General features: G+C 42.0%; 1 protein-coding gene across 2 annotated transcripts in view; it reads left to right on the forward strand.

The window, feature by feature from the left end:
- The window catches only part of ADCY9 (adenylate cyclase 9), a 144857-nt gene that overhangs the window by 112050 nt on the left and 5697 nt on the right, over positions 1-27110 (forward strand). For both annotated transcript variants that reach the window (XM_067551122.1, XM_067551123.1), the window contains exons 7-9: positions 8266-8425; positions 18845-18993; positions 23170-23211. In XM_067551122.1, coding sequence (XP_067407223.1) covers positions 8266-8425; positions 18845-18993; positions 23170-23211 — 351 coding nt within the window. The remainder of the gene's footprint in view (positions 1-8265; positions 8426-18844; positions 18994-23169; positions 23212-27110) is intronic.

Below are 27110 nucleotides of genomic sequence, written 5' to 3' on the forward strand. Positions count from 1 at the left end.
CCAGGCTGCATCTCAGACCTCTCCAGACGTGATTGGTGTCAGTTTATTCTCCGGTCAGGCACCACCTGGACAGGATACTTATGGTTCCTCCAAAAATACTTCCTGGCATGGTGGTTGAGTCCGGGTCACGTCCTCTCAGGAATGCCCTATGAGGCACCTCAGCCGTCGGTAACTTTAGTCTCCAGTGCCTCGGACCTGGGATGGGGAGCTCACATTCGTTCCCTCAAGACCCAGGGCACGTGAGCTTCAAAGGAATAGGGGTTACATATCAATATCAAAGAGCTCAGGGCAATTCATCTAGCCTTGCAGTCTTTCTTCCACATCTTGCCAGTAAGGCGGTGCAGATTCTCACAGACAATAGAGCCTCCGTGTATTATATCAACAGGCGGGGGGGCAGTTCCCCTGCCCTGCGCATAGAATCTATGCGTTTCTGGGACTTCTGCATCAGCCAAAATATTCACCCAATAGCCATTCACCTCCCAGGGGCCAACAAGTCTTTGGTGGACTATCTCAGCAGGTCCTTCTGTTCCCGCCACAAGTGGTCCCTCCATCCGGAAGTAGCAGCTCGCATCTTCCAAAGGTGGGGCAATCCCCGAGTGGACCTCTTTGCCACCAGGGCCAACAGAAAGTGCCATTGCTTCTGTTCCTGTCAGGGCCTGAGTGCAGGCTCCATCACCGATGCTTTTCTCCTCCCTTGTTCGGAGGGACTCCTTTACACCTTCCCGCCAATACCTTTGATCCACAAAGTCCACCTGAAGGTGAAGAGAGAGAAGGCTCAGGTCATCCTTGTGACACTAGCATGGCCCAGATGACACTAGTTCGCGATGCTGTTAGAGCTGGCAGGATCCAGGCATTGGACCCTGCTGTTGAGCCCGGACCTTCTGTCCCAAGATCAAGGTCACCTGCTCCATCCAGAGCTGGCCTCCCTCCACCTGACAGCTTGGATCCTCTGTGGCTGAGCCGGGAGGAGCAGGCCTGCTCAACCCAAGTTCAGCGCTTGCTCCTGGAGAGCAGGAAACCATCGACCAGATCAGCCTATAGGGCTAAGTGGAAGCGTTTCACCTGCTGGGCAACTGAACATGGCATGTCCCTGACAGAGGCATTGATCCCAACAATATTGGAGTATCTGCTCCACCTGAAGCAAGAAGGATTGGCCTTCTTCTCAGTTAAGGTCTATGTGGTGACCATATCTGCTTTCCACCCCTTGGTGGGAGGTAGAACGGTCTTCTCATATGAAATGACGGCTAGGTTCCTTAAAGGTCTGAAAGGGCTTTTCCTGTAGATAAGGGAGCCTTCTTCTCAGTGGGACTTGAACTTGGTCCTTCCCAGACTCACCGAACCACCTTTCAAACCTATGGCCTTGTGCTTCCTTACATACCTGTCCTGGAAGGTCACCTTCCTGGTCGCTATCACGTCTGCCAGGCGAGTGTCAGAGATCAGGATATTAACATCGGAACCACCTTACACGGTGTTTTTCACGGACAAGGTGCAGCTATGCCCACACTCAGATTTTTTGCCTAAGGTGGTCTCCTATTTTCACCTGAATCAGTAGATCTTCCTGCCTGTTTTTTGCCCAAAACTGGACAACACCAGTGAGGACAGACGTCTGCACTCTCTTGACGTGAGGAGAGCCCTGGCTTTTTACAGCGACAGGACTAAGCCTTTCCATCCCTCTACACAGCTCTTCGTGGCAGTTGTGGACTGGATGAAGGGCCTACTGGTTTCCTCGCAGTCTCTTTCAAAGTGGATCAGGGCCTGCATCTGGGCCTGTTATGAGCAGGCTGGAGTTGCGCCTCTGGTGTCCTTGACAGCTCTCTTAATGAGAGTTCAGGCATCATCTGCGGCCTTCCAAGTGCACATCCCCATACTGGACATCTGCAGGGCAGCCACCTGGTCATCAGTACATACCTTCGCATCCCACTATGCCTTGACGCAGCAAGCTTGGGACAACGCTGGCTTTGGTAGAGTGGTGCTTTAAGGGTCATGTCCAAGAACTCTTGCCCGCCTCCGGAGACAATGCCGGTTAGTCACCTAAATTGGGAATAGACATGAGCAAGCACTCGAAGAAGAAAGAACGGTTACTTTACCTCATAACTGTTTGTTCTTCAAGATGTGTTGCTCATGTCCATTGCATACCCACCTTCCTTCCCCTCAGTCAGAGTTCCAGCAAGAAGGAACTGAGAGGGAGGAGGAGCTGGCAGCACCTATATGCGGGCGCATGTGCGCGCCACTGCAGGGGGCAGTAGAGGTGGCTTGTACAGGTACCACTGAGGGAAAAAGTTTTCTGGCACCAGTGCATGTGGCAAGCACACACACCTAAACTGGGAATGGACACGAGCAACACATCTCGAAGAACAACAGTTACGAGGTAAGTAACCATTTTTTAGCTATTGTCCAGTCACATTATACTACTGCTGAAGAGAGAGATTTATTGATAATCCTTGCTACTGGACTAGCAATCTCATGTGCCAGTTCTTTCAGTAGTCTGGGGTGGAAGGTATCCAGTACCCGTAATTTGAGCGCATTAAGTGCTTTACATTTTTCTTTCACCTCAGATGTGGTAATTTCCGTTTTTAGATGCTCATTCCCATCAGCTATACTGCCTTCATGCATGTGTTCTGTATTATCATCATGACTGAAAACTGAGGCAAAGTATTCATTTAGTTTTGGGTCATATCTAGATTACCTTTAATCTCTTTCCCATCCATACTGCATAGCGGCCCAATCTCATGCTTTCTTATTCTTATTTTATTTATATAACTAAAACACCTCTTTATTATTTATTTTAATTTCTTTTGTAAGAGCTAATTCAGATTGACTTTTAGGAATTCTCACTTTATTCCCATATTTTCTAATCTCCACAATGTAGCTTTCTTTTCTGATCAACCTCTTTTCCCATTCCCAGGCTCTCTGTTTACTCCTAATAACCTTTTTCAGGTGGTTATTCATCCATCTGGGTCTGGAGTCTTTCCCTATAGGTTTCTACCTCTTACTTGGGGTGCAAATTTCAGATAGTTTTTGTATAGTTGATTTGAAGAAATTCAAAGCCTCTCTTTAAGTCCTTGAGCTCTTCAATACAGCTGCCTTTTTTAGCTAATTCTCTTAACTTCCCTAAATCTGCCCTTTTGAAATAAAAAATCATAGCTGATGACATTTAATTTAAACTGAATCAATTCATGATCACTTGATCCAAGGTTGTTTCCTATGACCAACTCTTCTGTGATATCCTCACTACGTAGTAAAAGCCACATCTAAAATTTCATCACCTCTAGTTGGTTCAATGATGATGTGGTTAAGAAAACAGTGATTTATCACAGCCAGAAATAACTGGGCCCCACCAGTATTAGTAGCATTTATTCTCCAATTCAAGCATTTATTCTCCACTCTATATCAGGGAAGCTAAAGTCTCCCATTATGACACAATTCCCAAAAGTATTTATCTCTAATAATATTCAAGAGATTACTATCCATAATGGTCTATAACAGATCCCTAACACCATCCCAACAGAACGTTTTTCACAATTTTTCCCCAAAGTGGGTTTGACCCAGATAGATTCTCTTTTATCCATACTGTCACATTATATTTCTTTACAGGTTACTGCTTCATTGATATACAACACTACCTCACTGCCATTACCTTTATTCTTTTCTCTTCTAAACAGCACATATCCTTCAATACCTGTATTCCAGTCATGAGTGCTATTCCACCATGCTTCTCTAATCCCCATAATATCTGGTTTAACCTTCTGTTATAGTTCCTCCATTTCATCGCCCAGACTCCTTGCATTTATGTATAAGCATTTTAGTTTCTATCAGCCCTCAACCAGTTTTCTAGCTTTTGGTGTTCTATTATCCCTTACTATATCTTCCTTTAGTTGGTTTTCCTGCTCCTGTGTATTGAAGCCAGGCGTAGTGATTGCACGAGTCTATCCTAATCTTCTCTTCTAATTTAAAGCCCTTCTTATCAATCATGTCAGTCTTCATCCCAGAAGATTAATACCTCACACCATTAGTCGAGAAAAGTCTTCTTTCTGTAAATGCCTCACAATGGTTGATCATCCCAAAACCTTCCTTGAAGCAGCAATCCTTGAGCTATCTGTTGATCATCATTATCTTGTCACATCCTCACCTTCCTTCTCTAGGACCAGAAGTATTCAGCTGAAAATAACCGGAGCTTTCACTTCTTTAATTGTCTTATCCAGAAGAGTGTACTCATCTTTGATCCATTCCAGATGGAATCTAGCAGCATCATTCATCCCAACATACAGCACAATCTGAGGATGTTTCCCTCTCTCATCAGGATCCTCTTCAGCCTTATGTCCACATCTCGTATCTTTCCTATAGCAAACAGCACACGCTTCTGTTCCCTGTATCTGGTTTGTGACAGGCCGTCGATTCTTTTGAGTATGGTGTCCCCGATCACATAGACCTGTCCCTTCATGGAGTTGGTATGAATCTGTCTTATGATCTCTTTTACAATCCGCAGCAGTGCCATGCCATAGGATCAGGTTAGTGTTGATGTTGATGAGCCATACTGAGTTAGAGCTAAGTGCATTAGCCAAAGTAGGGTCGTTAGTGGAACAGAGGCAGCATGAGTTGACAGGAGCAGAGAAGGGAAGCAGGAACTGAGGCAGGGTGAGGAGTAAGGAGCAAATAAGGGGACAAGGAACCAGGCCAGGTATCAGGACCAGGATTGTGGTCAGGAACCAGGAGCAAGGCAGGACATCAGGAGCGTGCAACGGGAACTATTTGCAACAACCAGCCAGGAATCTGCCTAGTTGCAGAGACAGCCTCCAGGTGTTTCCCGTGGGTCTTAAATATTATGCCTGGGCCAGTCAGGGAATGTGGTAGGTTCCTTCAGTCAGGACCTCCATGGGCTGGACATCCAATGATGCTTGAATTCGTCAGGCTCATAGGATTCTTTCCTCACTGCACCAGAGTTGTTGGCTGGTGGTGTGGACCCAGGACCGATCGAGGTTCTAGGCCCACTGATCCTCACACTATCATTTTCTGATACTCTCCTTGCAGCCATTAGTTTTCTGCATCTCCCACTGAAGTCTGGATTCAGTGCAGTGCTTCCTTTTACTGATTGAAGGGAGGTGCTGCATCTAAAACAGCACAATTTCTTGGCAGCTACTGGACTGTAAAAAATAGGATTGAATAAAATTAGCTTCTATACCAAAATGTGAAATAGTATAATACTATAAATCCCATTGCAAAAGTTCAGTGTGAAGAGGTAAATATTATTGTCAAAGGTAGAATTTTGCATTGTTCAGGAAGTCATGGTGGCTTCTTCAAATAGTTAGCTGCTTAAATAAAGGATTGTCCCCAAGATGGGATCAGCTGATCATATTTGCTGATAGATTTGTTATAATGGTTGCCACAAGATTAGCTAGGATGAAACTTAGGCCTGATGTGGAGGCCCAGCAGAAGGCCCTCTGCATCACCTAAGCCCTGCATGCGGTTTGTATGTAGATTGGAATTTTTTTTTTTTTGGTTGAGGGGGGACTTGATGGACTGATGAAAATCAATGGGACATAGTAATACCAGGAATTTATAGGAATGATAGAAGTCATGCTGGTGGGGGAGTGGCACAGTATGTGAAAGAAAGCATAGAGTCAAATATAGTTAAAATCTTAAATGAATCAAACTGTATCACAGAATCTCATCTCTATGGATAGAAATTCCATGCTTGAATAATAAGAGTATAACAGTAGGAATATACTACCAATCACCTGACCAGGAAGGTGATGGTAATTGTGAAATGCTCCGGGAGATTAGAGAAGCTAAAAGAATTCTTTGCATCCATCTTCACTGCAAAGATGTGAGGAAGATTCCAACACCTGAGCTATTCTTTTTTGGTGACATATCTGAGGAACTGTCCCAAATTGAGGTGTCAATAGAGGAGGCTTTGGAACAAATTGATAGATTAAACAGTAATAAATCACCAAGACCAAATGGTATTCTCCCAAGAGTTCTGAAGGAATTCAGATATGAAATTGCAGAACTACTAACTATGGTATCTAACCTTTTTGTTGGAAAGTATTTTTATTTACTTTATATAAAGGAAGGTTTTGTAAATATTCTTTTTCTTAGATAAAAATCTGTTATTCTAAACTAGAAAATCCAATTTCCACTGGAGTTTAAAAAGCCTATTAACTCCCTCTTGTGAGGGAATGGAATATTACAAATGTCTCCCTCTTCATCATTTTGTTACTTATAGCTTGCTCTATCTCTGTAGTTATTTATGCATTCCCAGGTGAACAAAAGCTTTATTAAGCTAACATAAAAAAGAAAACCTCAACCCCTTTAAAGGATATTGTAGTTTTCTCACAAGAAACCCAGAAGATTAGCCTGGAAATTCAAAATTAAAGTTACACTGAAAAACAAACAAAACCTCCTTCGAAAGTATGGAAACACAGTGTTAGATTCCTCCAAAGAACTTTAACTCTTCCTGTGTTCCCTGCCAGCCCCCTACCTTGCATGTCCATCACATCTGGTATTTAAGGTGAAAACATATTGATAAAGGAAATTTTGACAAGGACTCTTTCATCCTGTTTCAGTGGTTCCTAAACCTATTTTATTTGCACTGTTTGCCTATACAGTCAAGGAATTCCAGAGTACATGGCTTTGATACTCTACATATACTTACTTATGTGATACTTAAATGTGAATCTCTGCCCCAATGATTTGGTTACCTAATTTTTGTTCAGGCTCTTAAACATGAATAGTCCCAGGTACAGTAACTATGAGTCTATGCTTAGTCTCACAGCATGAAACTTGGTAAGAGTTTAAAATCTGATATACTTTTGGGGCATTTTCTCGAGCCATTGTCCCAAATATGGTCTCTTTTGGTGATAAGCTGTAAAAGTCTGTCTCTCTTTCCAGTAATTGAGCCTGGTCTTAAAGAATGCAGGAGTAGTTTGTTGTAGCAATATAAAGAGAGGCACACTTTGGTTTGAATGCTTTAGTAATGTACAATTAATGTATCAGCAAGACTGAGTGAGGTACTCCAGTTAGATCACTTCAGTTCTCAGAATCACTGATGCTTTGAAGTTATGTATTTTGTGGAAAGGACTGTCTCCTTATTTTCATTTGCTCTGTGATGCAGGTCCAAAGTTAAGGTAGTTTGGATTACCTTAATTTCATTATGTTACTTTCTAATTTTCCTTTTAATTTTAAACTGAGTATCAACTGTGATTTTCCAGACTAGCTAATATTTGTGGTTTTTGAAAGTTATGTTTCTTTAGGTGTGTTTCCTTAAGTAATTGATAGTTTTCTGCAACCTCAGCTCTTGTGTTAACTACATTTTTGGGACATATCTGGGAATTACCTTGGATTTTTTTTTTTCTTCCCAATTCAATTTCTCGGTAACAGGAGTCCTATGCTACATGGGGATGAACATCACTTTTCCCTAGATTGCCTTCTGCCTTTCCCCCGCTCCCTCCCCAGGGTTCATTCAGCACTTCAGAGATTGGGCCTTTTGCTTGTAAGCAACTTGAGGCAAGGACAGTTTCTTCCCAAAGAGTGCTCTGTGCAATGCCAGCTACACTGGTGTTTGCTATAACAAATACAAATGGGCTGGGGAGTGTGTGAGCTGCTAGCTGACCTCTCAAAATGCTCAGCATGACTTCTCTTTATGTGCTGAGTTCCTGCTGATCCAGTCAGCCATGGGGCAGCCAGACATGAGCCCATACTCTTCTCCCGTTCCTTGTTATTAAGAAGGAACTGAGCCTGATACCACAGGAGAACTTCTGTTGATTTCAGAGGGAAACTACTGTCAAGCTGTCTGTCATTGGGAAAGTTAGTTCAGAAGACATTAAAATGCTAGAAAAGCATGTACCCAAACTGTCTTCAAGTGTGCAGCTAACTGATTAACAAAGTTGTTAACTGTCCATGCACAGTCCCACTTTTCCAATACTCTTAATGTTATTTTAAACAACTTTTATGACTTACAAAAGCATTTACTTCAAAAACCAGTCCAAATTTTTTTGTAAATGGAAAAACATGGGCTTTTTTCCCACTTTCATATCTTACAAGTGATAGAAGGGATTTTCTTCAAGCTTTTTTAAAAAAATGGTTCATCTTTTAGCAAACAGATTGTTTCGGGAAGTTTTAAGCAAGTGATAGCATGGAGTTATAATCTGATTAGTTATGCAACATTAACTGTAGCAACTGGAGTGACCATATTATCAGAGGTAAATCAGATATGTTAAGTGATGCATTGGGGGAAAAAATCTTGGTTTGTGCTTTCATTTGTTCCAGAATGGCATTCTTTCTGGAGGAGGTGATGATTTGTACTAAGCGGCTGCTGGAGGTGATTGCTGGCTGGCTGCCTCGACATTTCATCGGTGCAATCCTAGTTTCCCTCCCGGCTCTTGCAGTTTTTTCACATTTCACCTCTGACTTTGAAACCAACATACATGTAAGTTATAGGACAATGTATCCTTTCTAATTTTGTTTTAGATTGAACTGAGTAGATTGCCTCCCTCTCTGTCTTCTCCTCTCCCCCATTCCCTTCATCCATGTGATGTATATCTCTCAGGAGGATAGGGTTGGGTTTGGAAGCTGGTATTACTAGTAGGATAAATAACTTTTTTTACAAGCATTAAATGTAGACAGAATTTAATGTAAATAACAAATATGAACACATCTTAGGAATTTTTCACTATGTTAAAGGATAATTTCTGAGCAAGAACTCAGTGTCCAATGAGAAGCTGAATATCCTTAACAACTTGAATGGCCCATTGCTGAAGTTCAGCAGCAGTAATGGTATTCGCAGTGGATTGTGTCTATCTGTCATATCAACAGAAGTGCTGTGTTTGCAAACTGTCAATATAGGTGGAGTATTCTCAGGAACACAAAAATTATTAGTTGCCTTCTAAATGGATCTGTAGCTCTTTTTCTCTAAGTAATTTAGAAACTGAAAGTGAAGTTTCCAGCTTATTAAAGCTATATTTTCTTTAATTTAAAGATGAATTTTTTTCCTCAGTGAACCAATTGTAAGATTGTGGGCCTGTGATGCAGTGTGAAGCTCACACCAGCACCAAAAGAGTTACAGGAGTCTGAGAGGACTAGTAATCTCACTGTTTGCACCTGGGGAGGGGATGGATTTAAAAGAGGAGAGAAGAGGTAGTTGGAGAGGAAGAGAAGTAGAAAAGAGAATATAAGAATTCTCTCTCTCTGGGAAGGGGCCTGTTAGAATGCTGGAGGGGCAGAGAAGCAGACAGTCTGCTCCCAAGATGAGCATAAGGGGCCATCAGGCAACGCTGAGGGTCAGTGGCCTACCTGAAACCCTGGGAAGGTGGAGAACTGTGCCAGCCCTAGACTATGGTGGGGAGTGAGACACAGCAGACTGTGTATAGATTGGAAGATCACACATTTGGTGTTAGGAGTCAGATGAGAGCAGACTAGTACCCCTGAAACTGAGTAGCTATGGAGCAGGTATTCCAGAGAAATAGAGGCTTAGATGGTACCAACTACTGTTCCTGAATTATTGAGTCCTGATCTGAGTGATCTGCAGAGGCAATTGGCTGTTTCCAAGGAGCAGCAACAGGTCTGTACCAGTCCTCAAGGCCTGAGACTGGAAAGGAATATAGAAGGAACTGCAGAGGCTGGTAAACTGAGTCACACTCCAGTCTGATTCAGACCCCAGTGGACCTACAGGAAGGGTGAAATGGGTGGTGGAAGCAGGCTGACCAGCAGCGGACACAGACTGGAGGTGATGATGAAAGTTAAATTGAGACAAGGGAATAAAGGGTGGTTCTACCTGCAACGTTTCAGGGTGCTTTGTGTGGCATGTCTTGGGGAATTGGCAGAATTAATTCCCTGAACAGACTCTTTCTGGAGCTCAAAGTCTGCAGTTCAGGCAGGGGAACTGAAGACATGGGCCTACTTGCGCTTGCACTCTTGTCTGCTAGAGCCTATAATGTATATGGTGACAGAACCCAATCAGCACTGGGCCTGAACCTGACAGGTGCTGAGTACCTTCAACCCTTTTTGACTTCTGTTCGTCTTACATAGTCCCGTTCCCCATAGTTCTTGAGCACCTCCTAAATATATTTTTTAAATGTTTCTAAAATACAATAACAATAACCATGGAATTTGTGGGTGCCAAGTAGTAGCAAGTAAGAATTCTATTTGTTACACAACTGTTCGCGGATTTCCCCTTTTTTCCTGTTTCAGGTCCCCCAGAGTCATTGGGTTGTTGGTTCACTCTCCAAGAGCTGTCCCAGTCAGTCCTGTGCTTCATAATGTTGCAATAATCATGGATCTCTGAGAAAAGGGAACCAGTCTGTAGAGGATTAGGTAAGTGCCATATTTTACTATGATATGGTTTTGCAAAGTTTTTTATTAATAGCATTTTATACCCTTCTTTGATGTAATATAATGATAATTTTAAAAAAAACTTTCCAAAGCCATGCTTACATAGTAAAACATGACACTTACTGACCCTCTCTCTATAGGCTGTCTTCATGCTGGGGCTTCACTTGAAGTGAGGTCCAGTGCCCTGACACTTTAGGAGACCTGAGAGAGGGCATGTGATGTTAGTTCCTAGGGGAGCCACACTGAGATTGTTCTGTTAGGACAAACTGCAAAGAATGGGACAGGCAATTCCCATAAACTGGTGCAGGGCCATCCCTAGGGGGGTGTGGGGCCTGATGCAAAGCTGGGACCCTGGTGGCAGCTACCCATTTCCTGCCCAGTCCCAGCGTGCAATTGAGAGGCCAGCTGCAGCTGCTGCCTCCCGCCTGGTCTTGGCACAAAGCGCAGGGGCCCCCAGAGCACAGGGCCTAGGGCAGTTGGCCCCAATGCACTGTGTCCGTGGTGTACCGAGGAGGGTAAGTGGGAGGGGGCCACTGGCTGGGCCCTCCTCGGAGGAATCACCCCCTGCTCACATCCCCAGCAGCCACACCGACCTGGTGTAGAGCCAAAAACTCTGACCAGCAGAGTTTGTGACTGGCCCCTCCGCCTCCCAGCCCCTCCATCGCCACACTGGGTGCAACGAGGGAGCTGCGGGCTGTGTCAGCGCAGCCGCTGGGGATGTCAGAAGGGAGCGGTTCTTCCGAGGAGGGCCCAGCCGGCACCCGGGTGCATGGCCCCCTGAATACGCCCCTGCTGCCGCCCCCACCATCTCCACAGCAGGAGGAATGGAGGAGAGCGGGAAACAGGCCCGCAGACATCCCCCCCACACAAGGTGCTGCCGCCGGGGGGCAGGCACAAATCCATGTATTGGTCCCCAGGCACCAGAGACCCACAGTATGCTGCTGCACCATACCCTAGAGACAGCTCTGAACTGGTGGGTTAATTCCAAAAATTAGATTCACCAAGCCAGCAACAAACAGTTTCTACAGCACCTGATTTAATTTTCCTTAGAAATCAAAAACGTTAGGCTCTCAGCTAGACAGCCAAGTCAAATATGTTGGAAATTACTGAAAATCTTGTCCACCATATATAAAAAACTTCTACCAATTATCACCAAGTCATTGAATATTTCAGATCTTACCCAAACACGTTTATAGCCAATACTTTTAACTAAACTAATGTTTATTTTTTAAAAAGGAAAGAATAATTGTTAAAAGATCATAATACATGCACAGATGAAAATAAAGTTCTTGGGTCAATGTTATAGCAAAGATGATACATTGCTTGGTTGTAAAAGTTCTTTTAGAATTAGTCCAATAGATAGTCCAATTATAGAGTGTTCCAGTTCTTTCATGAGAATTATCAGGATAATCAAGAGCATTCCTGGAAATCTTAACCTTACGACTTGAATCCCCCCTGATGGAATCCAAGCAGGTCTAAGATGACAGAATTAGGGTCATGTAGACCTTTTATAGATCCCTGGTAGCTTTATTGATATCTCTTCACAGCAGGTACCTCCTTGAACAATTAATAGGTGATTACTTGTGGCTTTGAAGTATCATCTCCTATGTCCTGTGCACACCAGTAACTAGCTTCATTAGCACAAAGTAATTGGCAATCTACAATTCATAGGTGTTTACTACTTAAACTTCAAAGGGAAATAAAAACAAAGACATTGCTATACTCAAGTTCCATCTAAATGTTAATATCTTATTTTGATTTCTAAATTAACAGAATATAGTGATAGGAACTACTTGGTTATATCGATATTCACTAGCAAGATTATAGGTAATTACAGATCTACATTTACTTCCAAACTCTTAACAATGCAAGTTCAGGGTTTTACTTATTTACAGTGAATGGCCCTAATTACCATTTGTATCTTCTAAATGTCCCCAGAAGTCGGGTTTGGGTTATCCAGTTTGTTAGTGGCATAACCCCCCATGGCTCAGTGTCACAGCCCCAATGCAAGATTGGTGTATTAAGGGCACCTGGATACATTTTAAGGGCTTCCCAATCTTGACAGTGCATCAGCTACAAGATTCTCTTTGCCCTTGATATGCATTATGTTCATATCAAATTCCTGAAAGGCCAAACTTCAATGGAGCAGCCTAGAATTGGTTCCTTTTGTTTTGTGTAACCTCACCAATGGAGCATGATCGCTGAACACGGTAAACTTCTTGTTATACAAATAGGGTATCATTTGCTTTACAGCCCAGACAATCGCATAGCATTCTTTCTCTATAGTAGCGTAATGTTGTTCAGTGGGTATTAGTTTTTTGCTTAAATGGCAATGGGGTGCCTTTTTACACTCTTAACATCCTGCATGAATGCAGCTCCTAACCCAGTATTAGAAGCATCCCTGAATAGCAAAAATGTTTTTTCAAAATCAGGACTGACTAATACCGGCTCTTTAGATAAGGGTTCTTTTATTCTTTGGAAGCGTTGTTCACAGGCCTCAGTCCACTTCATCTCATCTGCATTTCCTTTTTGGTAAGGTCTGTTATGGGGGCCCCCATGTCACTAAACCCCTTTACAAACCTGCGATAATAATTGGCCATCCCAATAAAGGACTGGACTTGCTTCTTTGTCTTAGCAGGCCAACCCTTTATGGCTTCTGCTTTTAAAACATCGGGGCGTACCAGTCCACTGCCCATCCTGTGTCCCAGGTGTGATACCTCTGCAGTTCCTAACTTGGAGACCTTAACAATTAGGTTGGTTTCTCTTAGTCTTTGTAACACTACTCCCATGTGGTACAAGGGATCTTTCCAGGAATTGCTGAAAATAGCTAAGTCATCTATATAGGCTCTGGGAAAGATTTGTAACCCATACAAAATCTCATTAATGAGTCTCATAAAGGTGGCACCAGAATTCTTTAATCCAAATGGTAGAACCTTGACTTCATATAGACCATAATCTACTATAAAAGCAGATTTTTCCTGGGCATTAGCATCTAAGAGCATCTGCCAGTGCCCCAGAGTTAAATGTAGTGTGCTTATGAATTTTGCACCCTCCAGTTGGTCCAATAAATCCTGTGTTTGGGGCATGGGGTATGGATCAGGCTTGTTTAGGGGCGTGGAGTATGTGATTGCATTCAACTTTCTGTAATCCACACAAAACCTCATAAAAAAAAAACCCAGAAAAAAACAAAAAACCAATGAAAGTCTTGTAGCACTTTAAAAACTAACAAATTTAATTTCTGCAGGCATAAGCTTTCGTGGGCTGTAACCCACTTCGTCAGATGTAAGGAATAGAAATCAGATAGGAGGTATATATATACATATCCAAGGGTAAGGAACAACAATGGGGAAGGTAGATATAAGCAAAGTCCATTCAGTTAGAGTAGTTGAGGCCTATTTACAACCAAAGATTAGGAAGTGAGAATGTGTGAACAGTGACAATTACTTCTTGTAATGAGATAACCATTCCAAGTCCCTATTTAGATGCAGTTTGATTGTGTCAAGTTTGCAGATGATTTCTAGCTCTGCAGTTTCTCTTTGAAATCTGTTTTGAAGATTTTTTTTTGTAAAAGTATGGCAACTTTCAGTCCTGGGAGATTGAAGTGCTCTCCGACTGGTTTATGGATGTTGTTATTTTTTTATGTCTGATTTGTGTCCATTTATTCTTTTACGTAGTGACAGTCCAGTTTGGCCAAAACATGGCAGAGGGACATTGCTGACACATGATGGCATATATTACATTAGTTGATGTGCAGGTGAATAAGCCCCTTATGGTGTGGCTGATGTTGTTAGGCCTGTGATGGTGTCACTAGAGTCGATGTGTGGGCAAAGCTGGGAACAGGGTTTGTTGCAGGGGTAGGTTCTTGGGTTGGTATTCTTGTATGGTGTACGGTTGCTGGTGAGTATTTGCTTCAGGTTGGGGGGCTGTCTGTAAGCAAGGATAGGTCTGCCTCCCACAACTTGAGCGAGTGAGGGATCATCTGCTAGGATAGGTTGTAGATCCTTAATGATGTGTTGGAGAGATTTTAACTGGAGACTGTAGGTGATGGCCAGTTTTGTGATGTTGTTTTCTTTGTTGGGTCTTTCCTGTAGTAGGTGACTTCTGGATACCCATCTGGCTCTGTCAATTTGTTTCTTCACCTCTCCAAGTGGGTATTGTAGTTTTAAGAATGTTTTATGGAGATCCTGTAGGTGTTTGTCTCTGTCTGAGGGATCGGAGCAAATCCGGTTGTATCTAAAGGCTTGGCTGTAGACAATGGATCGTGTAATGAGTCCAAGGTGGAAGCTGGAGGCATGAAGATATGTATTGCAGTCAGTTGGTTTTCGGTATAGGGTGGTATTAATATGGCCATCATTTATTTGTATTGTAGTGTCCAGGAAGTGGATTTCTTGTGTGGACTGGTCCAGGCTGAGGTTGATAGTGGGGTGGAAATTACTGAAATCCCGGTGGAATTCTTCGAGGGACTCTTTCCCGTGGGTCCAGATGATGAAAATGTCATCAATGTAACATAGGTAAAGGAGAGGTGCTTGGGTACGAGTTTTGAGGAAGCGTTTTCTAGGTCAGCCATTAAAATGTTGGCATGCTGTGGGGCCATGTAGGTACCCACAGCTGTGCTACTGACTTGAAGGTATAAATTGGTTCCAAATCTGAAGTAGTTGTGGTTCAGGACAAAGTCACAAAGTTCACCTACTAGGTGTGACATATCATCATCAGAGAAAATGTTCCCGATGGTTTGTAATCCATCTTTATGTGGAATGTTGGCTAGGATGGTGTTTTCTGGGAGATCACCGATGGATTGTAGTTTTCTCAGGAAGTCAGTGGTATCACGAAGATAGCTAGGAGTCCTGGTGGCATAGGGTCTGAGGAGAGAGTCCATATAGCCTGACAGTTTTTCTGTGAGAGTGCCAATGCCTGAGATGATGGGACGTCCAGGATTCCAGGTTTGTGGATCTTAGGTAGCAGATAGAATAACCCTGGTTGGGGCTCAGGGGGTGTGTCTGTGTAGATTTGTTCCTGTGTTTCTTTAGGGAGTTTCTTAAGTAGATGTTGTAGTTTCTTTTGGTATTCCTCAATGGGATTGGACAGTAGTGGCTTGTATAAAGTGGTGTTGGAGAGTTGTCTGGCATCCTCCTGTTCCTAATCCAATCTATTCGTGATGACAATGGCACCTCCTTTGTCTGCCTCTTTGATTATGATGTCAGAGTTGTTATTGAGGCTGTGGATGGCGTTGCGTTCTGCATGGCTGAGGTTATGGGGTAAGCGATGTTGCTTGTCGACAATCTCAGCTTGTGCACGTCGGCAGAAACACTCTCTGTAAAAGTCTAGTCTCATGTTTTTATCCTCCTTGGGCACCATTACAATGGGAGAAGCCCAGGGACTGTTGGATTTAGCAATTATCCCATTTTCAGCCTGCTTTCAACTTCCTCCTGGATCTGCTTTTGCATCTCCCCTTTAGCCCAATATGCTCTGCTAGACACTGAGCGGGGCCCTGTGGTTTGAATGGAGTTCACAGTCCTATCAGTTAAACCTGGCCGGTTGTAAAATGCTTTCCTGTGATGCTTTAACAGGGCTAACGTTTCCTGCTTCTGGGCAGTAGCCAAACCTTTCCCAAACTTAATGCTCTTCAGCTGACTTTCTCCCTTGCATTCTGCAATTAAGTCAGTCAAAGGGACAGATAGTGTTCGCTTATGAGCACAACAAATCAAATTGATGGCTGCCTCCCTTTCACAGTAAACTTTTTCTATTAGCATGTACCGGTTGTTGTATAGCCCCTCTTCCATGGGGCTTTCTGACACTATAGGTAACCTCATTAACCCTTTCTACAACATCTTATGGTCCATCCTAAATGTACTGCATTTTATTTTTCCTCACTGGAATTAACACAAGTCCCATATCCCCAATTTCAAAAGCTCTTTCCTCAGTATGCCTATCATACCAAGCTTTTTGATCTTCCTGGTTTTTCTTAAGGTTTTGCTTCACCAAATCCATCATAGCTTGCAACTTTTCCTTAAACTGTGACAAATACTCCACCACTGGCTGTCTTGTTTCCTCAGTATTGGACTCCCTAGAGTCATGGACTAACTCCAAGAGTCCCCTGACCTGATTCCCCCATATAAGAGATCAAAGGGAGCAAACCCTGTGGGTTCTTGGGGTTCGTGTGTATATGCAAATAGTAGGTATGGAAGCAACACATCCCAGTCGCTCTCTCGCCTGGAAACATACATTCTAAGCATAGCTTTCAAAGTTCCATTGAATCTTTCAATCAGACCATTAGTCTCAGGATGGTAGGGTGCAGCTTTTAAGTACTTTACTCCACACAATGCCCATAACTTTTCAAAAACCATAGACATAAAATTAGTACCACGGTCTGTCAACATGTCCTTAGGAAAACCTACCCTACTTAAAAATAGTGAACAAAACAGTGGCCATAGTCTCAGCTTCAATGTTAGACAATGCTACAGCCTCAGGGTATCTAGTAGCAAAATCTACCACCACAAGAATATACCTTTTTCCAATCCTAGAAGGTTTGGATAGAAGTCCCACAATGTCTACAGACACTCTGGCAAATGCCTCCCCTATAATGGAAAAAGGCTGCAGGGGTACCATGCTTGGCCCCTTAAATCCTTTGCGCTTCTGACACAAATCACAGCTCCTGCGGTATTCTTTTACTGAAGCCTTGTCTACACTAGCACTTACGCTAGCAAAACTTTTGTCGCTCAGGGGCGTGGAAAAAACACACCCTGAGCAACATAAGTTTTGTTGGCACAAGCACTTGTGTGGACAGCACTATGTAGGCAGGAAACCCTCTCCCAGTGACATAGCTACCACTGCTAATTTAGGTGGTTTTATTATGTCTGCGGAAGAGCTCTCTCCCATCGACATAACACGGCTACACAAGCACTCTTACAGTGGCACAGCTGTACCAATATAGCTGTGCCGCTGCAAGTTTTAAATGTAGACTAGCCCTAAATGAAGAGAATATAGTAATAGACAGGAATTATTTGGTTACATTGATAGTCACTAGCAAGATTATAGGTAATTACAGACGTATATCTACTTTCAGACTCTTAACAATGCAAGTTCAGAGTTTTAGTTATTCATAGTGAATGGCTCTAATTACCATTTGTATCTTCTAAACGTCCTTAAAAGTCAGGTTTGGGTTATCCAGCCTGTTTGTGGCATAATCCTCCCCCGTCTCCCTCCACACAGTGTCACAGGGGAAAAAAATAAATTTAACAGTTATGTGTGGAGGTTTTTTTAAATTCAGCTTAGCTATTTCTGAGTTATAAAACATGGAAAACCTGTTGTCATGGTTTGAAAAATATAAGTTATGTAAGTTTTATTAGTTTACCTTTTGTGGATAAAATGTTTTTCTAATTGTAATGTAGCCTTGCTATTTTCCTTAGCTGCTGTTTTGCTGTAGGAAACATAATAAAGCATTCTAAATTTTCAACTTGCACTCTGACTGTAAAGCAAAGCAATGGTGTCTCACTCCACTCACAATGAAAGAGATTATGATTCCCAGAATCCATAAAGAGCAGCATAGTTAATGCTAAGGAGAATAAGTCCCTGCAGTACAGTTTTGTGAAGCTCTCTATTTTAGCCTTGGGTTTTCATTGATTTTCTTAACACAGCCCTAATTAGTACATCAAATAAATTGGACTTAAGCATTTGACTATTGTAATAATGCATTCTGGGGAAATTAAGATGTTTCTCAGAATGCATCTGCTTTGCACCTCAGTTTACCTATCTAGTAAAGATGAGAAAAGGGGAGGTTTTCTGAGATTCTTGGATTTGAGACCTGTAAAAGAAGGGAAAAATGGAGAACTACCCCTTCAGCTAGGCACAAATACCAGTTTTACACAGCATCAATTAACATTATGTTAAGCTTCTGCCCACTGTTGTTCCTCAAAGGAATAGTTTCAGTAGCTAGTGGAATAATAATATCCTTCAAAATATATTATTAAGGCCAGCCAGCTTTACAGAGTTTCTGGTGCACAACACATTTCACATTTTCAACCCAGAAGTATAATTTGATATCCAATTGAAAACATAGATATGATTTACTGAGAAGCTTTAAGAGCATAATTGAGTACATGATGGTAATCTATGAATGTTCAAACTCAATGGTTTGAATAGGAGGAACTGAGTACTTTACAAAGGTGAGCTGAAGATGGAATTATAAAAAAAGTGAAGCTGTAATTCAGAACTCTAATGAAAATTGTGACAAATTATCTGTGGTGGAAGCTTTCTTGTTGGAAGCAAGAACTTTTCTAGACTTGTAGAGCTGTTTGCTGAAATTCATACAAAGATGTCAGAGTTAACTGAAAAGACAATATACTAGGTTATTTAATGTGTGGATCATTTTTATGTAAGTGGACATTGTATTCTCAGCATTCAAATCATTGAATGCCTTTATTTAAACCACTGAATGCCTTTATTTAAACTACTTTCTATTTGTGTAGGGGCTGTAATGGACAAGAAAAGGGTAACTTGTCATTCTTCCTCTTCATTGCAGTATACCATGTTTATGTGTTGTGCGATTCTGATCACCATTGTCCAGTACTGTAACTTCTGCCAGCTTAGCTCCTGGATGAGATCATCATTGGCCACTATTGTAGGAGTGGTGCTTCTCATCTTACTCTACATCTCTTTATGTCCAGACAGGTGAGTTTTGCATGTTATCACTGTAGGCCAGGTATCATGAGCTGCATTTTGCTTCAGGATTAACTAGTTCAGTCCTGAAACAGGAAATGTTTGTTCCTGTGGAGAGTGAGCCACTGGTACAGACAGATGGGTTGTGTCCTGTTCTCGGTCAGTCAGATAGGGAGGTGCCAATCCAAATAGAGCATATTTGCACATGGTCTGCCCTTTCCTCTGGTCCCTGTAGGTGAGTTTTCTAGTTTGTTTCTTGCCTTGCTTCAAGAAGCTGTTCATGCCTCTGGCTGATCTGCCATCTTGGCTCGTTTTGTCCTTGCCATAGCCATTACAAACGATGGAGAAAGACTAAGAGAAATGGAAGAAACCAGTCAAAAAAATTCAGACTCTGTCTTGACTATCATGGAAATCATGAGCCTTCAGTCATGGGACTAGATTGTGTGTGGTGCTCCACCACACTTCTACAACAGATTAACTTGAGTTCACAGCCATCAGTTCCTAGTAAAGCAGGTCTGAATCCAGATGATTTTGCCAAGTTTCAGGCCGCCTCCGTGGATTTCTCCAACATTGCCAGTTTACAGATTTATCTGGGAGGAGATCTGCACGACTTCAAGGAAGATCAATCTGAAATAGTAGAGTCCCTTTCCTGTAATCTATTTGAAAGTGTCCCTCCCTATGCAAGTCATGCTTGACTAAGGGTGTACAACCCATTATCAGCCAGGCGTTCTCAGTTTCCCTTTTCCCTCCTGTTGGAATGCTCTAATCTCTGAAGAAACTTCCAAGGTATGCACTGGTTCCTTTTGTCCTTGCCCCCTCTTGAATTCTGTCCAAGGATTTATTTTTGGCTTCAGGTGATGAGAAGGGATCCCTGTATCTGATTCCACAGCTCCTCCTTCAGGAGTGTTTCCCCATGGAAGGTGGAGATTCAGATTTGGCAGGACCCTTCATACCCTGTTCCCTCTATTTCTTACTCATCAGAGAATCCCAAGAATTTGTATAACCCTTTGAAGAATGGGATTATATTGTCTCCATACAGTTCAAGGTTTTATATGTTTCTCCTGTTAAGCAGTCAGCTCCTAATGAGGAGGTGGGCCCTCTCTAGTTTCTTTCAAGGCAATTAGTTAAGAGAGTGTCCTTCTCATCAGCCACCCACACAGCTAAAACTGTACATTCTAAGGAGCTTACAAAGCTTCTTGCCATGAACTTTGGCTCTCATCTTAATGTGTAACTCTGCAGTGGCCTCACACTCTAGACCATTTTACCTCTCCCTGGAGGCCAATAATTTATCTCCTTCTCAGAGTCTTCCTGGACCACACAGTGCAGGAAGCAGATGGCCAGGCAGCATGCTCATCAAGGCAAATCCCCTCAAGAAGCATCTAAGGCATTCAGCACATATCTGCTGAGATTCTCAAATCTAGGTACAGTAAACAAAAATAAAATCTCCTTAACAAACCCTCTTTTGCTCAGGAGTGGACACCAGTGCCATGGAAGGAAAAGTCTGCCCCATTTGGAAAGAACTCAGAACTGGAGTCAACCATCAAGACGGCATTAAGCAGTCATCTTCTCTTTCTCTCATTCTGCACGTCACTGATTGGAATGTTAATACTGTGCTAAGATGTGGTTTCTTGGGTATAGTTTTATTACAGGACTTTTCAACAATTTCTGTTGAAAGCCCTTCAGGTAATATGGGAGAATCTGGAAATTCTTCTACAAGTCCCAGTAGTTGGTGGATGGATCAGTAAATACTCCTTTAAGATCTGCCCTCTGGTGTCATCACAATTGATGCCATTTTCTTGGACTTCGGGGGCTTATTTATCATTTTTTGTTAATTCAGGGGTTGTGGTTGAACTTCATTCCCTTCCCTTTCACATCCTGTCCTGGAAAGTGGTTTTTAAGAAGCCATTGCCTCAATTCATTGGGTGGGATCAGTATGTGTCCCTTTCCTGTAATTTGCCTAATTGTTTTTTTTACAAGGGAAATGTATTTCTTTGCACCCATCCCAGTTTCTTGCCTGAGTTGTAGCTTTCCTCATTAACAAGAAGATCTCTCGCCCAAGTTTCTGACTTCACCACAAGCCTCAGACGAATTTCTCTCTAAGTGGCACCAGAGTATAAAACATCCCATTACCTTGTCATTTTGTTCCAGGGTCCCAATAAAGGACAAAAAGACTAGTTTTACAGTTTCTGAATGGATCTGGTTCTGCATTGAGCACACCTATTCAGTGACAGACTTCCTGTACTCTCCTTAGCTTAGATCAATTTTTGTCTTCCATTTCTGAGCGGAAACAGACAGATTTCCATAGATGGAACCGTGTCTTAGTGTTACCTGGTGCTTGTACACACTTTTCTCAAGTACTTCCACTTTGACCCTTCCTCATTAGCTGATGCAGTATTCAGGTGTTTAGTGCTCAGAACAGGCCTTTCTTGACAGCCTTAATGGAAACAATGCAGTTATTAATTTCTGGTTCATTCCCCTCTCACCTTCGATCTCATCTCACCCTTGTTCTTTCTTTAGTCCAACTATTAGTTTCTTCCCTCCAAGCAGCTGAGGGTGCTGCTACTCAGACGCATGAGTCTCTGCTGGTGGCACTCTATCCATGAGAAAATCAAGTTTCTGACCTGTTAACTTTTTTCTGTAGTACAGTGGCACTATTACAGATCCCTTAGCCTAAAACCCACCAGGGATCTGACTTTGGCCGAGAGGGTAGGATAATCTAATTTCTCATAGCTCTATATGTCATTCACTGGAGAGCATGCCTGCAAAAAGCAAAAGAAGGTGCATAGATGGGGTGGAAAATATTTCATTCTCATTGGCATTTCCTGGCTGATTGACTGAGATAGGACACACCCAATTTTCTATACCAATGACATTTTGCCACAGAAAAAAATTAAAAGGTAACAAACTGTATGTTATGTTTAATTCATTATCTATAGACTTCTAGAGAAAATTCCAGGTGCAAATAACTGGACAGATTGTCCCCAAGCACTGCAGAGCTACATTAGGTGTGCTCCCTTGCTCTCCTCTTGCTCCCCCCACACCTCAGCCGAGTATATGGATTGCACAAGGCTAATGTTGCTAGCTATTCCAAAAGGAGGGCCGTGTCTTCACCCACCTATCAGCAAATAGAATCAATTTACATTGCATTGTCTTCAGGAGGTGGTGTCAGTGGACAGATTCCCCTTGTGTATTAAGGAGTCTCCAGGAAACACCGGGTCTCTGGAGTTTCTGCTGGGTTGGGTTGTCCCAAGCTACCTGCAGCCCAGGCCAGTGCCTATCAGGCACAATCAAGCCCAATTATAGTATGTTTTGTAAAGCAGTGACCATTGATGGTACAATAACTGCAGAACATTTTGTCATTTTATTTTATAAAGAGAAATTCATATCCAAAATAATACACACCTCTGTACAATCCTAGATCTAGCAAAACAATGACTAGAAGCAACAGTGAAAAAGAGAACTTAAAGACTAAATCACAGACCTCAAGAGTTTTCATTTGAAAAATGTAGTAAGGGCTAGTTTTCTTGCAATACATGGTTAATCATGCTTTATCGCCATAGTAATGGCAATTTCTCATACACCATAGACAGACCCATTCTTGCAGGGTTTTTTTAAACAGTAATTTGCTGGTGGCACTTGTTCTTGGCTCGTGTAACTGAGCACTGTGTGCCTTGCTGTTCTTTATACTAATTACTGATGGAAGAGCCTGGAATGCAAGTAAACTCAAAGCCTCTCTGAGTTGTTGTTCTTCTGTAATGGCATCTTCATGAAGAGGCTGTTTTCTCCTCTTTTGTCACTTTTTACAGGGTTGATCCAATAAGACTAGAAAATAATTGCCTTTCAGTGTTCTTAAATCACTTCTCCATGTATCTCCAGCTAAGCGTGAGGGTTGGGATTGATCTGAAAATGGCTTTTTTCAGCCATTGCCTTGAGTACTTTATCTCCAGTTACTCTTAGCTGGAGAAACTTGGATGATCATCTCTTTGCTTCTGCCATTCCTAAGCAAAAGGTACTGCTGAGTCACATTCAAGCAAAGTTTGTCTGGAATAGAGGGACAAAACAGATTATTGATCAGAGTCCCTTACATACAAAAAAAAAAGTTCAACTAAACTAATTTAAAGTCTTGTCAGATTGCTTTGTGTAATGCCTTTGTTTTCTTTCTAATATTTTAATGCCTTTCTATTTCAGCTCCATAGAAACTTCCCACCTAGATTCAGTGCAGAACTTTAGGTAAGCTTTACATACAGGGTCCATCTCTACTATGTTATGGAAAACCTCTTGTTGCATTCCTTTTTTCAGCATTATCTTTTACAAAAAATGGTATAAACTAGGTAAAGTATAGCTTAAAATGTTCATATGAGAATGTGTTTTTGGTCAAATATATGTATTAAAAAAAACAAAAAACCTTTAGGTGCACAGCTGCGTACAGGGATTCAACAAGTTATGTCTGTGCTACATGAGTAGTATCTAGGAAAGCAAACAAACTATACAAATGCCATAGAAGGAAATCAATGAAGTTGATGCTGAAATGTGAAATGCTCCCATCTTATGTATTTGGGTTTCTAGGAAATGGAGAGTTATTGTGGCGGATCAGTTATAGTATTTGTTTTTATAGAGGTAACCATTTTTTGAAGTACTATGTACAGATTATAGGTCAGATTCTCTCCCTCTGTGCTGGCTTCTTTGTGCTACTGAGTGCAGCAGTGCATAGGGCTAGAATCTACCCACAGTTGCTCAGCTGAGAATTCCCTGAGGGTGGGGGACTCAGCTGGCTCCTATACCAACTTTCCGCAACTCCAGTTTAGAGGCTTTCTTGGAGGTGAGACAGAGAACAGCTGCAGTCTACCAATTCGTAGTTGGCAAGTGGTCCCTTGGGCACCACAGCCAGCTGCTGTACTTTAGGATGGCTCCAAACTCAACAAAGTTAATGATATAGCCCCCTGTTTTTAAACAAAGCCTTTGTCACTATTGAGCTCTTAGAAAGTGAACATTTCAGAGAGGCAGTTTACTTGTCACTGTTTCAATGTTGCTAACTCCTATGATTTTATTGCACATTGCGGAATAAAACAACTGTTTTCACTGAATTTAGTAATTGTGGAAACATTTATTCTGGTCTTAGATTTTCTAAAAGTATAACACTGTCTTTGATTAAACTAGTGACTATGTTTACATGAAGTAACAAATAAGTAACTCCAGGCAGAAGTGTATTCTGAAAATCACTGCTCTTCCTGGGAGCATATATTACAAGAAAATTCGATTGTTCAATTATTCTCTACATGAATACAGTCATAATTTCAAAGATTGTAGGCATATTTCTGAAATCTGAGGATGGTAGTAGTGCTGTCCAATTCTAGTAAAGGATTAATTTATTATAGCTCTTATTGCAGGAATTTTTTGCACATTCTGGATTTGTGTGTGTGTCATTAAACATAAGACATTGAATTGTTTTTAAATGGAATTGTAACTCGGACAAGCCAGAATAAGAAGTGTGGCTTGTCTTGGCTTTACAAGCTAAAGTTTATAAGACAAGCTGATACAACACACTATACATAAATTTAAAACAGAAAATATATAGCGTTATTGTGACCACTGGAAAGTAGTGTCATAATATTATTTTCCTCAGCTTGGGTCTTCCTTATTAGTTCGTGGAATTAGCCAGGCACTTCTGTAGCCCAGACTGCCAGTGGTTTGCAGATAACTATTCATGAGCACTAGAAAACCATGCTGGCTGTTAATCATTAAAAAGTAATTCTGATTGTGTAATCAGGGGCAAGCATGATTTCATTTTAGTGACTAGTCTTACACTGACAATATCCCTACAAATAGGAAAGTTAATAGCCAGAGAATTATAAGGTTTAACTTGTTCTTGATAGATAAAGATGTAAACAGATGATAATGCTGAGATTTTCCAAGGAGCCTAATAAAATTAGGTGCCCAAAACCCAGTTAAATTCTACAGGAGATGGATACTGAACTCACTTAGGCTCCTTGGCAGATCCGAGCCTAAAGATGTAAATATTGAATGATATGGTGATCAAAATATATGTCACATCAAACACTTCTACTGTACAATCTCATTTTAAAGCTCTTATCATGAGGAGCCTGTAGTTATGTTTTTTCCCAAATGATCATTCCTTAATTGTAATCACCAACAATCTGGACTGAACTTCACAGGTCAAATCCGCTTGTACAACAATCCCCCCATATAGGCCTTCTCAAACATCAGACTAATCCCCCTGAAGGACAGGCACAGCAGGATGTCTCTTCTGCCAGGCAGAATCATCCATTCCAAGCAGATGCTCAGTATGTTGATCCTTCTCCACAGTATGTTTATCCAGAATGGCCAGGACAGCCTTGCAAGTAGCCAGGGGTGTGGCCACCTCAGGCACCATGCATCAGGCATCCCAAGAGAGCTGCAGGTCACAACTGAGGACTTGCCCTTTGAGGGCTCAAAGCTGTTCAGTGAGAAGACAGACAGCACTCTGCACATGCTGAAGGAATCCAAAGCTACCCTGCACTCTTTAGTGATTTTCACCCCTGCTCCATACCACAAGCCATACTGTCTGCAGCCACAGCCAAGACAGCATAGACAGTCTTGCCACCCCAGTAATGTGGAGTATCATGTCAAAAAGCCCCTGAGGTATGACAGGGAACGCTAACCTTCCTCAGCAACATGCTGCTCCCTCGGCATGTCAGCAGATTTGATGAGATGGTTGTGACTTGCATCAGATCAAGCCTAAAGAACACTGTTTTCAGAAGCTGCCTCAGCCCAGTCCACTGGGTGTGATCTGCCCTGACATCCAACGGAAGTGTGTTAGAGATCATTGCCCATGGCTACCCCATCCAGTTCCACTCTTTACACACACCCTCATCCACTCCCCTTTTGTGTCCCTCTTCAGGCATTCTTCTGAGAGCCTGTTACAATCAGAAGTGGCCTCATTGCTTCATCTAGGGGGCCATAGAGGAGATTCCTCAGGAGAACTGGCATAGAGGCTGCTTCTTCTGGTATTTCTTCTTTCTGAAGACGAAACAGGGTCTACTTCCTAAACTAAACCTGAGGAGACTCAACAAATGCATACTGAGATTCTGGATAGTAATGCTTACCTCTATCATCCTCTCTAACCAAGCTCAAGACTGTTCATGGCTTTCAGCTTGAAGGAGGCATACTTCCACATAGCCATCCACCTGGCCCACAGGAAGTACCTCAGATTCAGTACAGGGTTCTCCCCGTCAGATTCTCCACAAGTGTTCACCAAATGTCTGGTGGTAGTAGCAGTGCATTTAAAGAAACAGGGAATCCTTATCTATCCAGCCTGGATGGATGGCTGCTTAGAGGCAGGTTCCAGCAGGAGTCCAAGGTATCCTTAAATTGCATCCTTTTCCTTGTTCTCTCAACTAGGACTCCTGCCACACTCCAGTGGAACTCTTGTCTTCTGTTCTTTCCATAACTATCTCTATGTTTTCTGTAAATTCTGCCAAATGGATTGAAGAAATTCAGGGATTCTCATGCAGATTTTAATTCATTCTGTTTCAACAGGAGACAGTTGTGCTTGGAACTATTGTGAATTTAGTTCCAAAGAACAATACTTGATTTCATTTAAACCAAGTCATGCCTTCTGCCCCAGTTTTTTCTCTGATAAGGAGAAACTTGTATTGCTTAGGTGTTATTTAAGTCTTTTACTTGGCCAAAAAAAATTTTTTTTTCAGATCCTGAACCTTCTTCTTTGGTTGTTTTTTATTTGGTTTAATTGAAGAATCTAAGCAAGAAAAAAATCTACCAGATCTTCCATTGCCAGGTGGAAATATTCAGTTGTTTTGGAAGCTTATAAAAAAAAGAAGCCCATATTCTCTTTCGTCAAAAGTGCGTTCTACAAGAGCCTAATTTTGCTTTGAATAAGGCAGAAAACCAGCCTCCAGGAAGTCCATTTATTTCCAAAACATTATAAACTGGACATTGAGACTTCAGCAGGTGCTTTGTTCAGTCACTTAGTACTGTTATTCAGTCTTTAAAAAGAACACAGTAAAGAGATTTGATGCTATTACTTTTCCACCTCCCACTTACTCCTTCCTTGCTGTTTTAGAGCCCATTCAGTAAAGATTGCTGGAGCACAAAGACCAGGAATTTTTCCT

Source organism: Emydura macquarii, unplaced genomic scaffold, assembly GCF_026122565.2.
Source record: "Emydura macquarii macquarii isolate MOO-44397 ecotype Brisbane River unplaced genomic scaffold, CSIRO-AGI_Emac_v2 contig_1348, whole genome shotgun sequence".
NCBI classification, from domain to species: domain Eukaryota; kingdom Metazoa; phylum Chordata; order Testudines; family Chelidae; genus Emydura; species Emydura macquarii.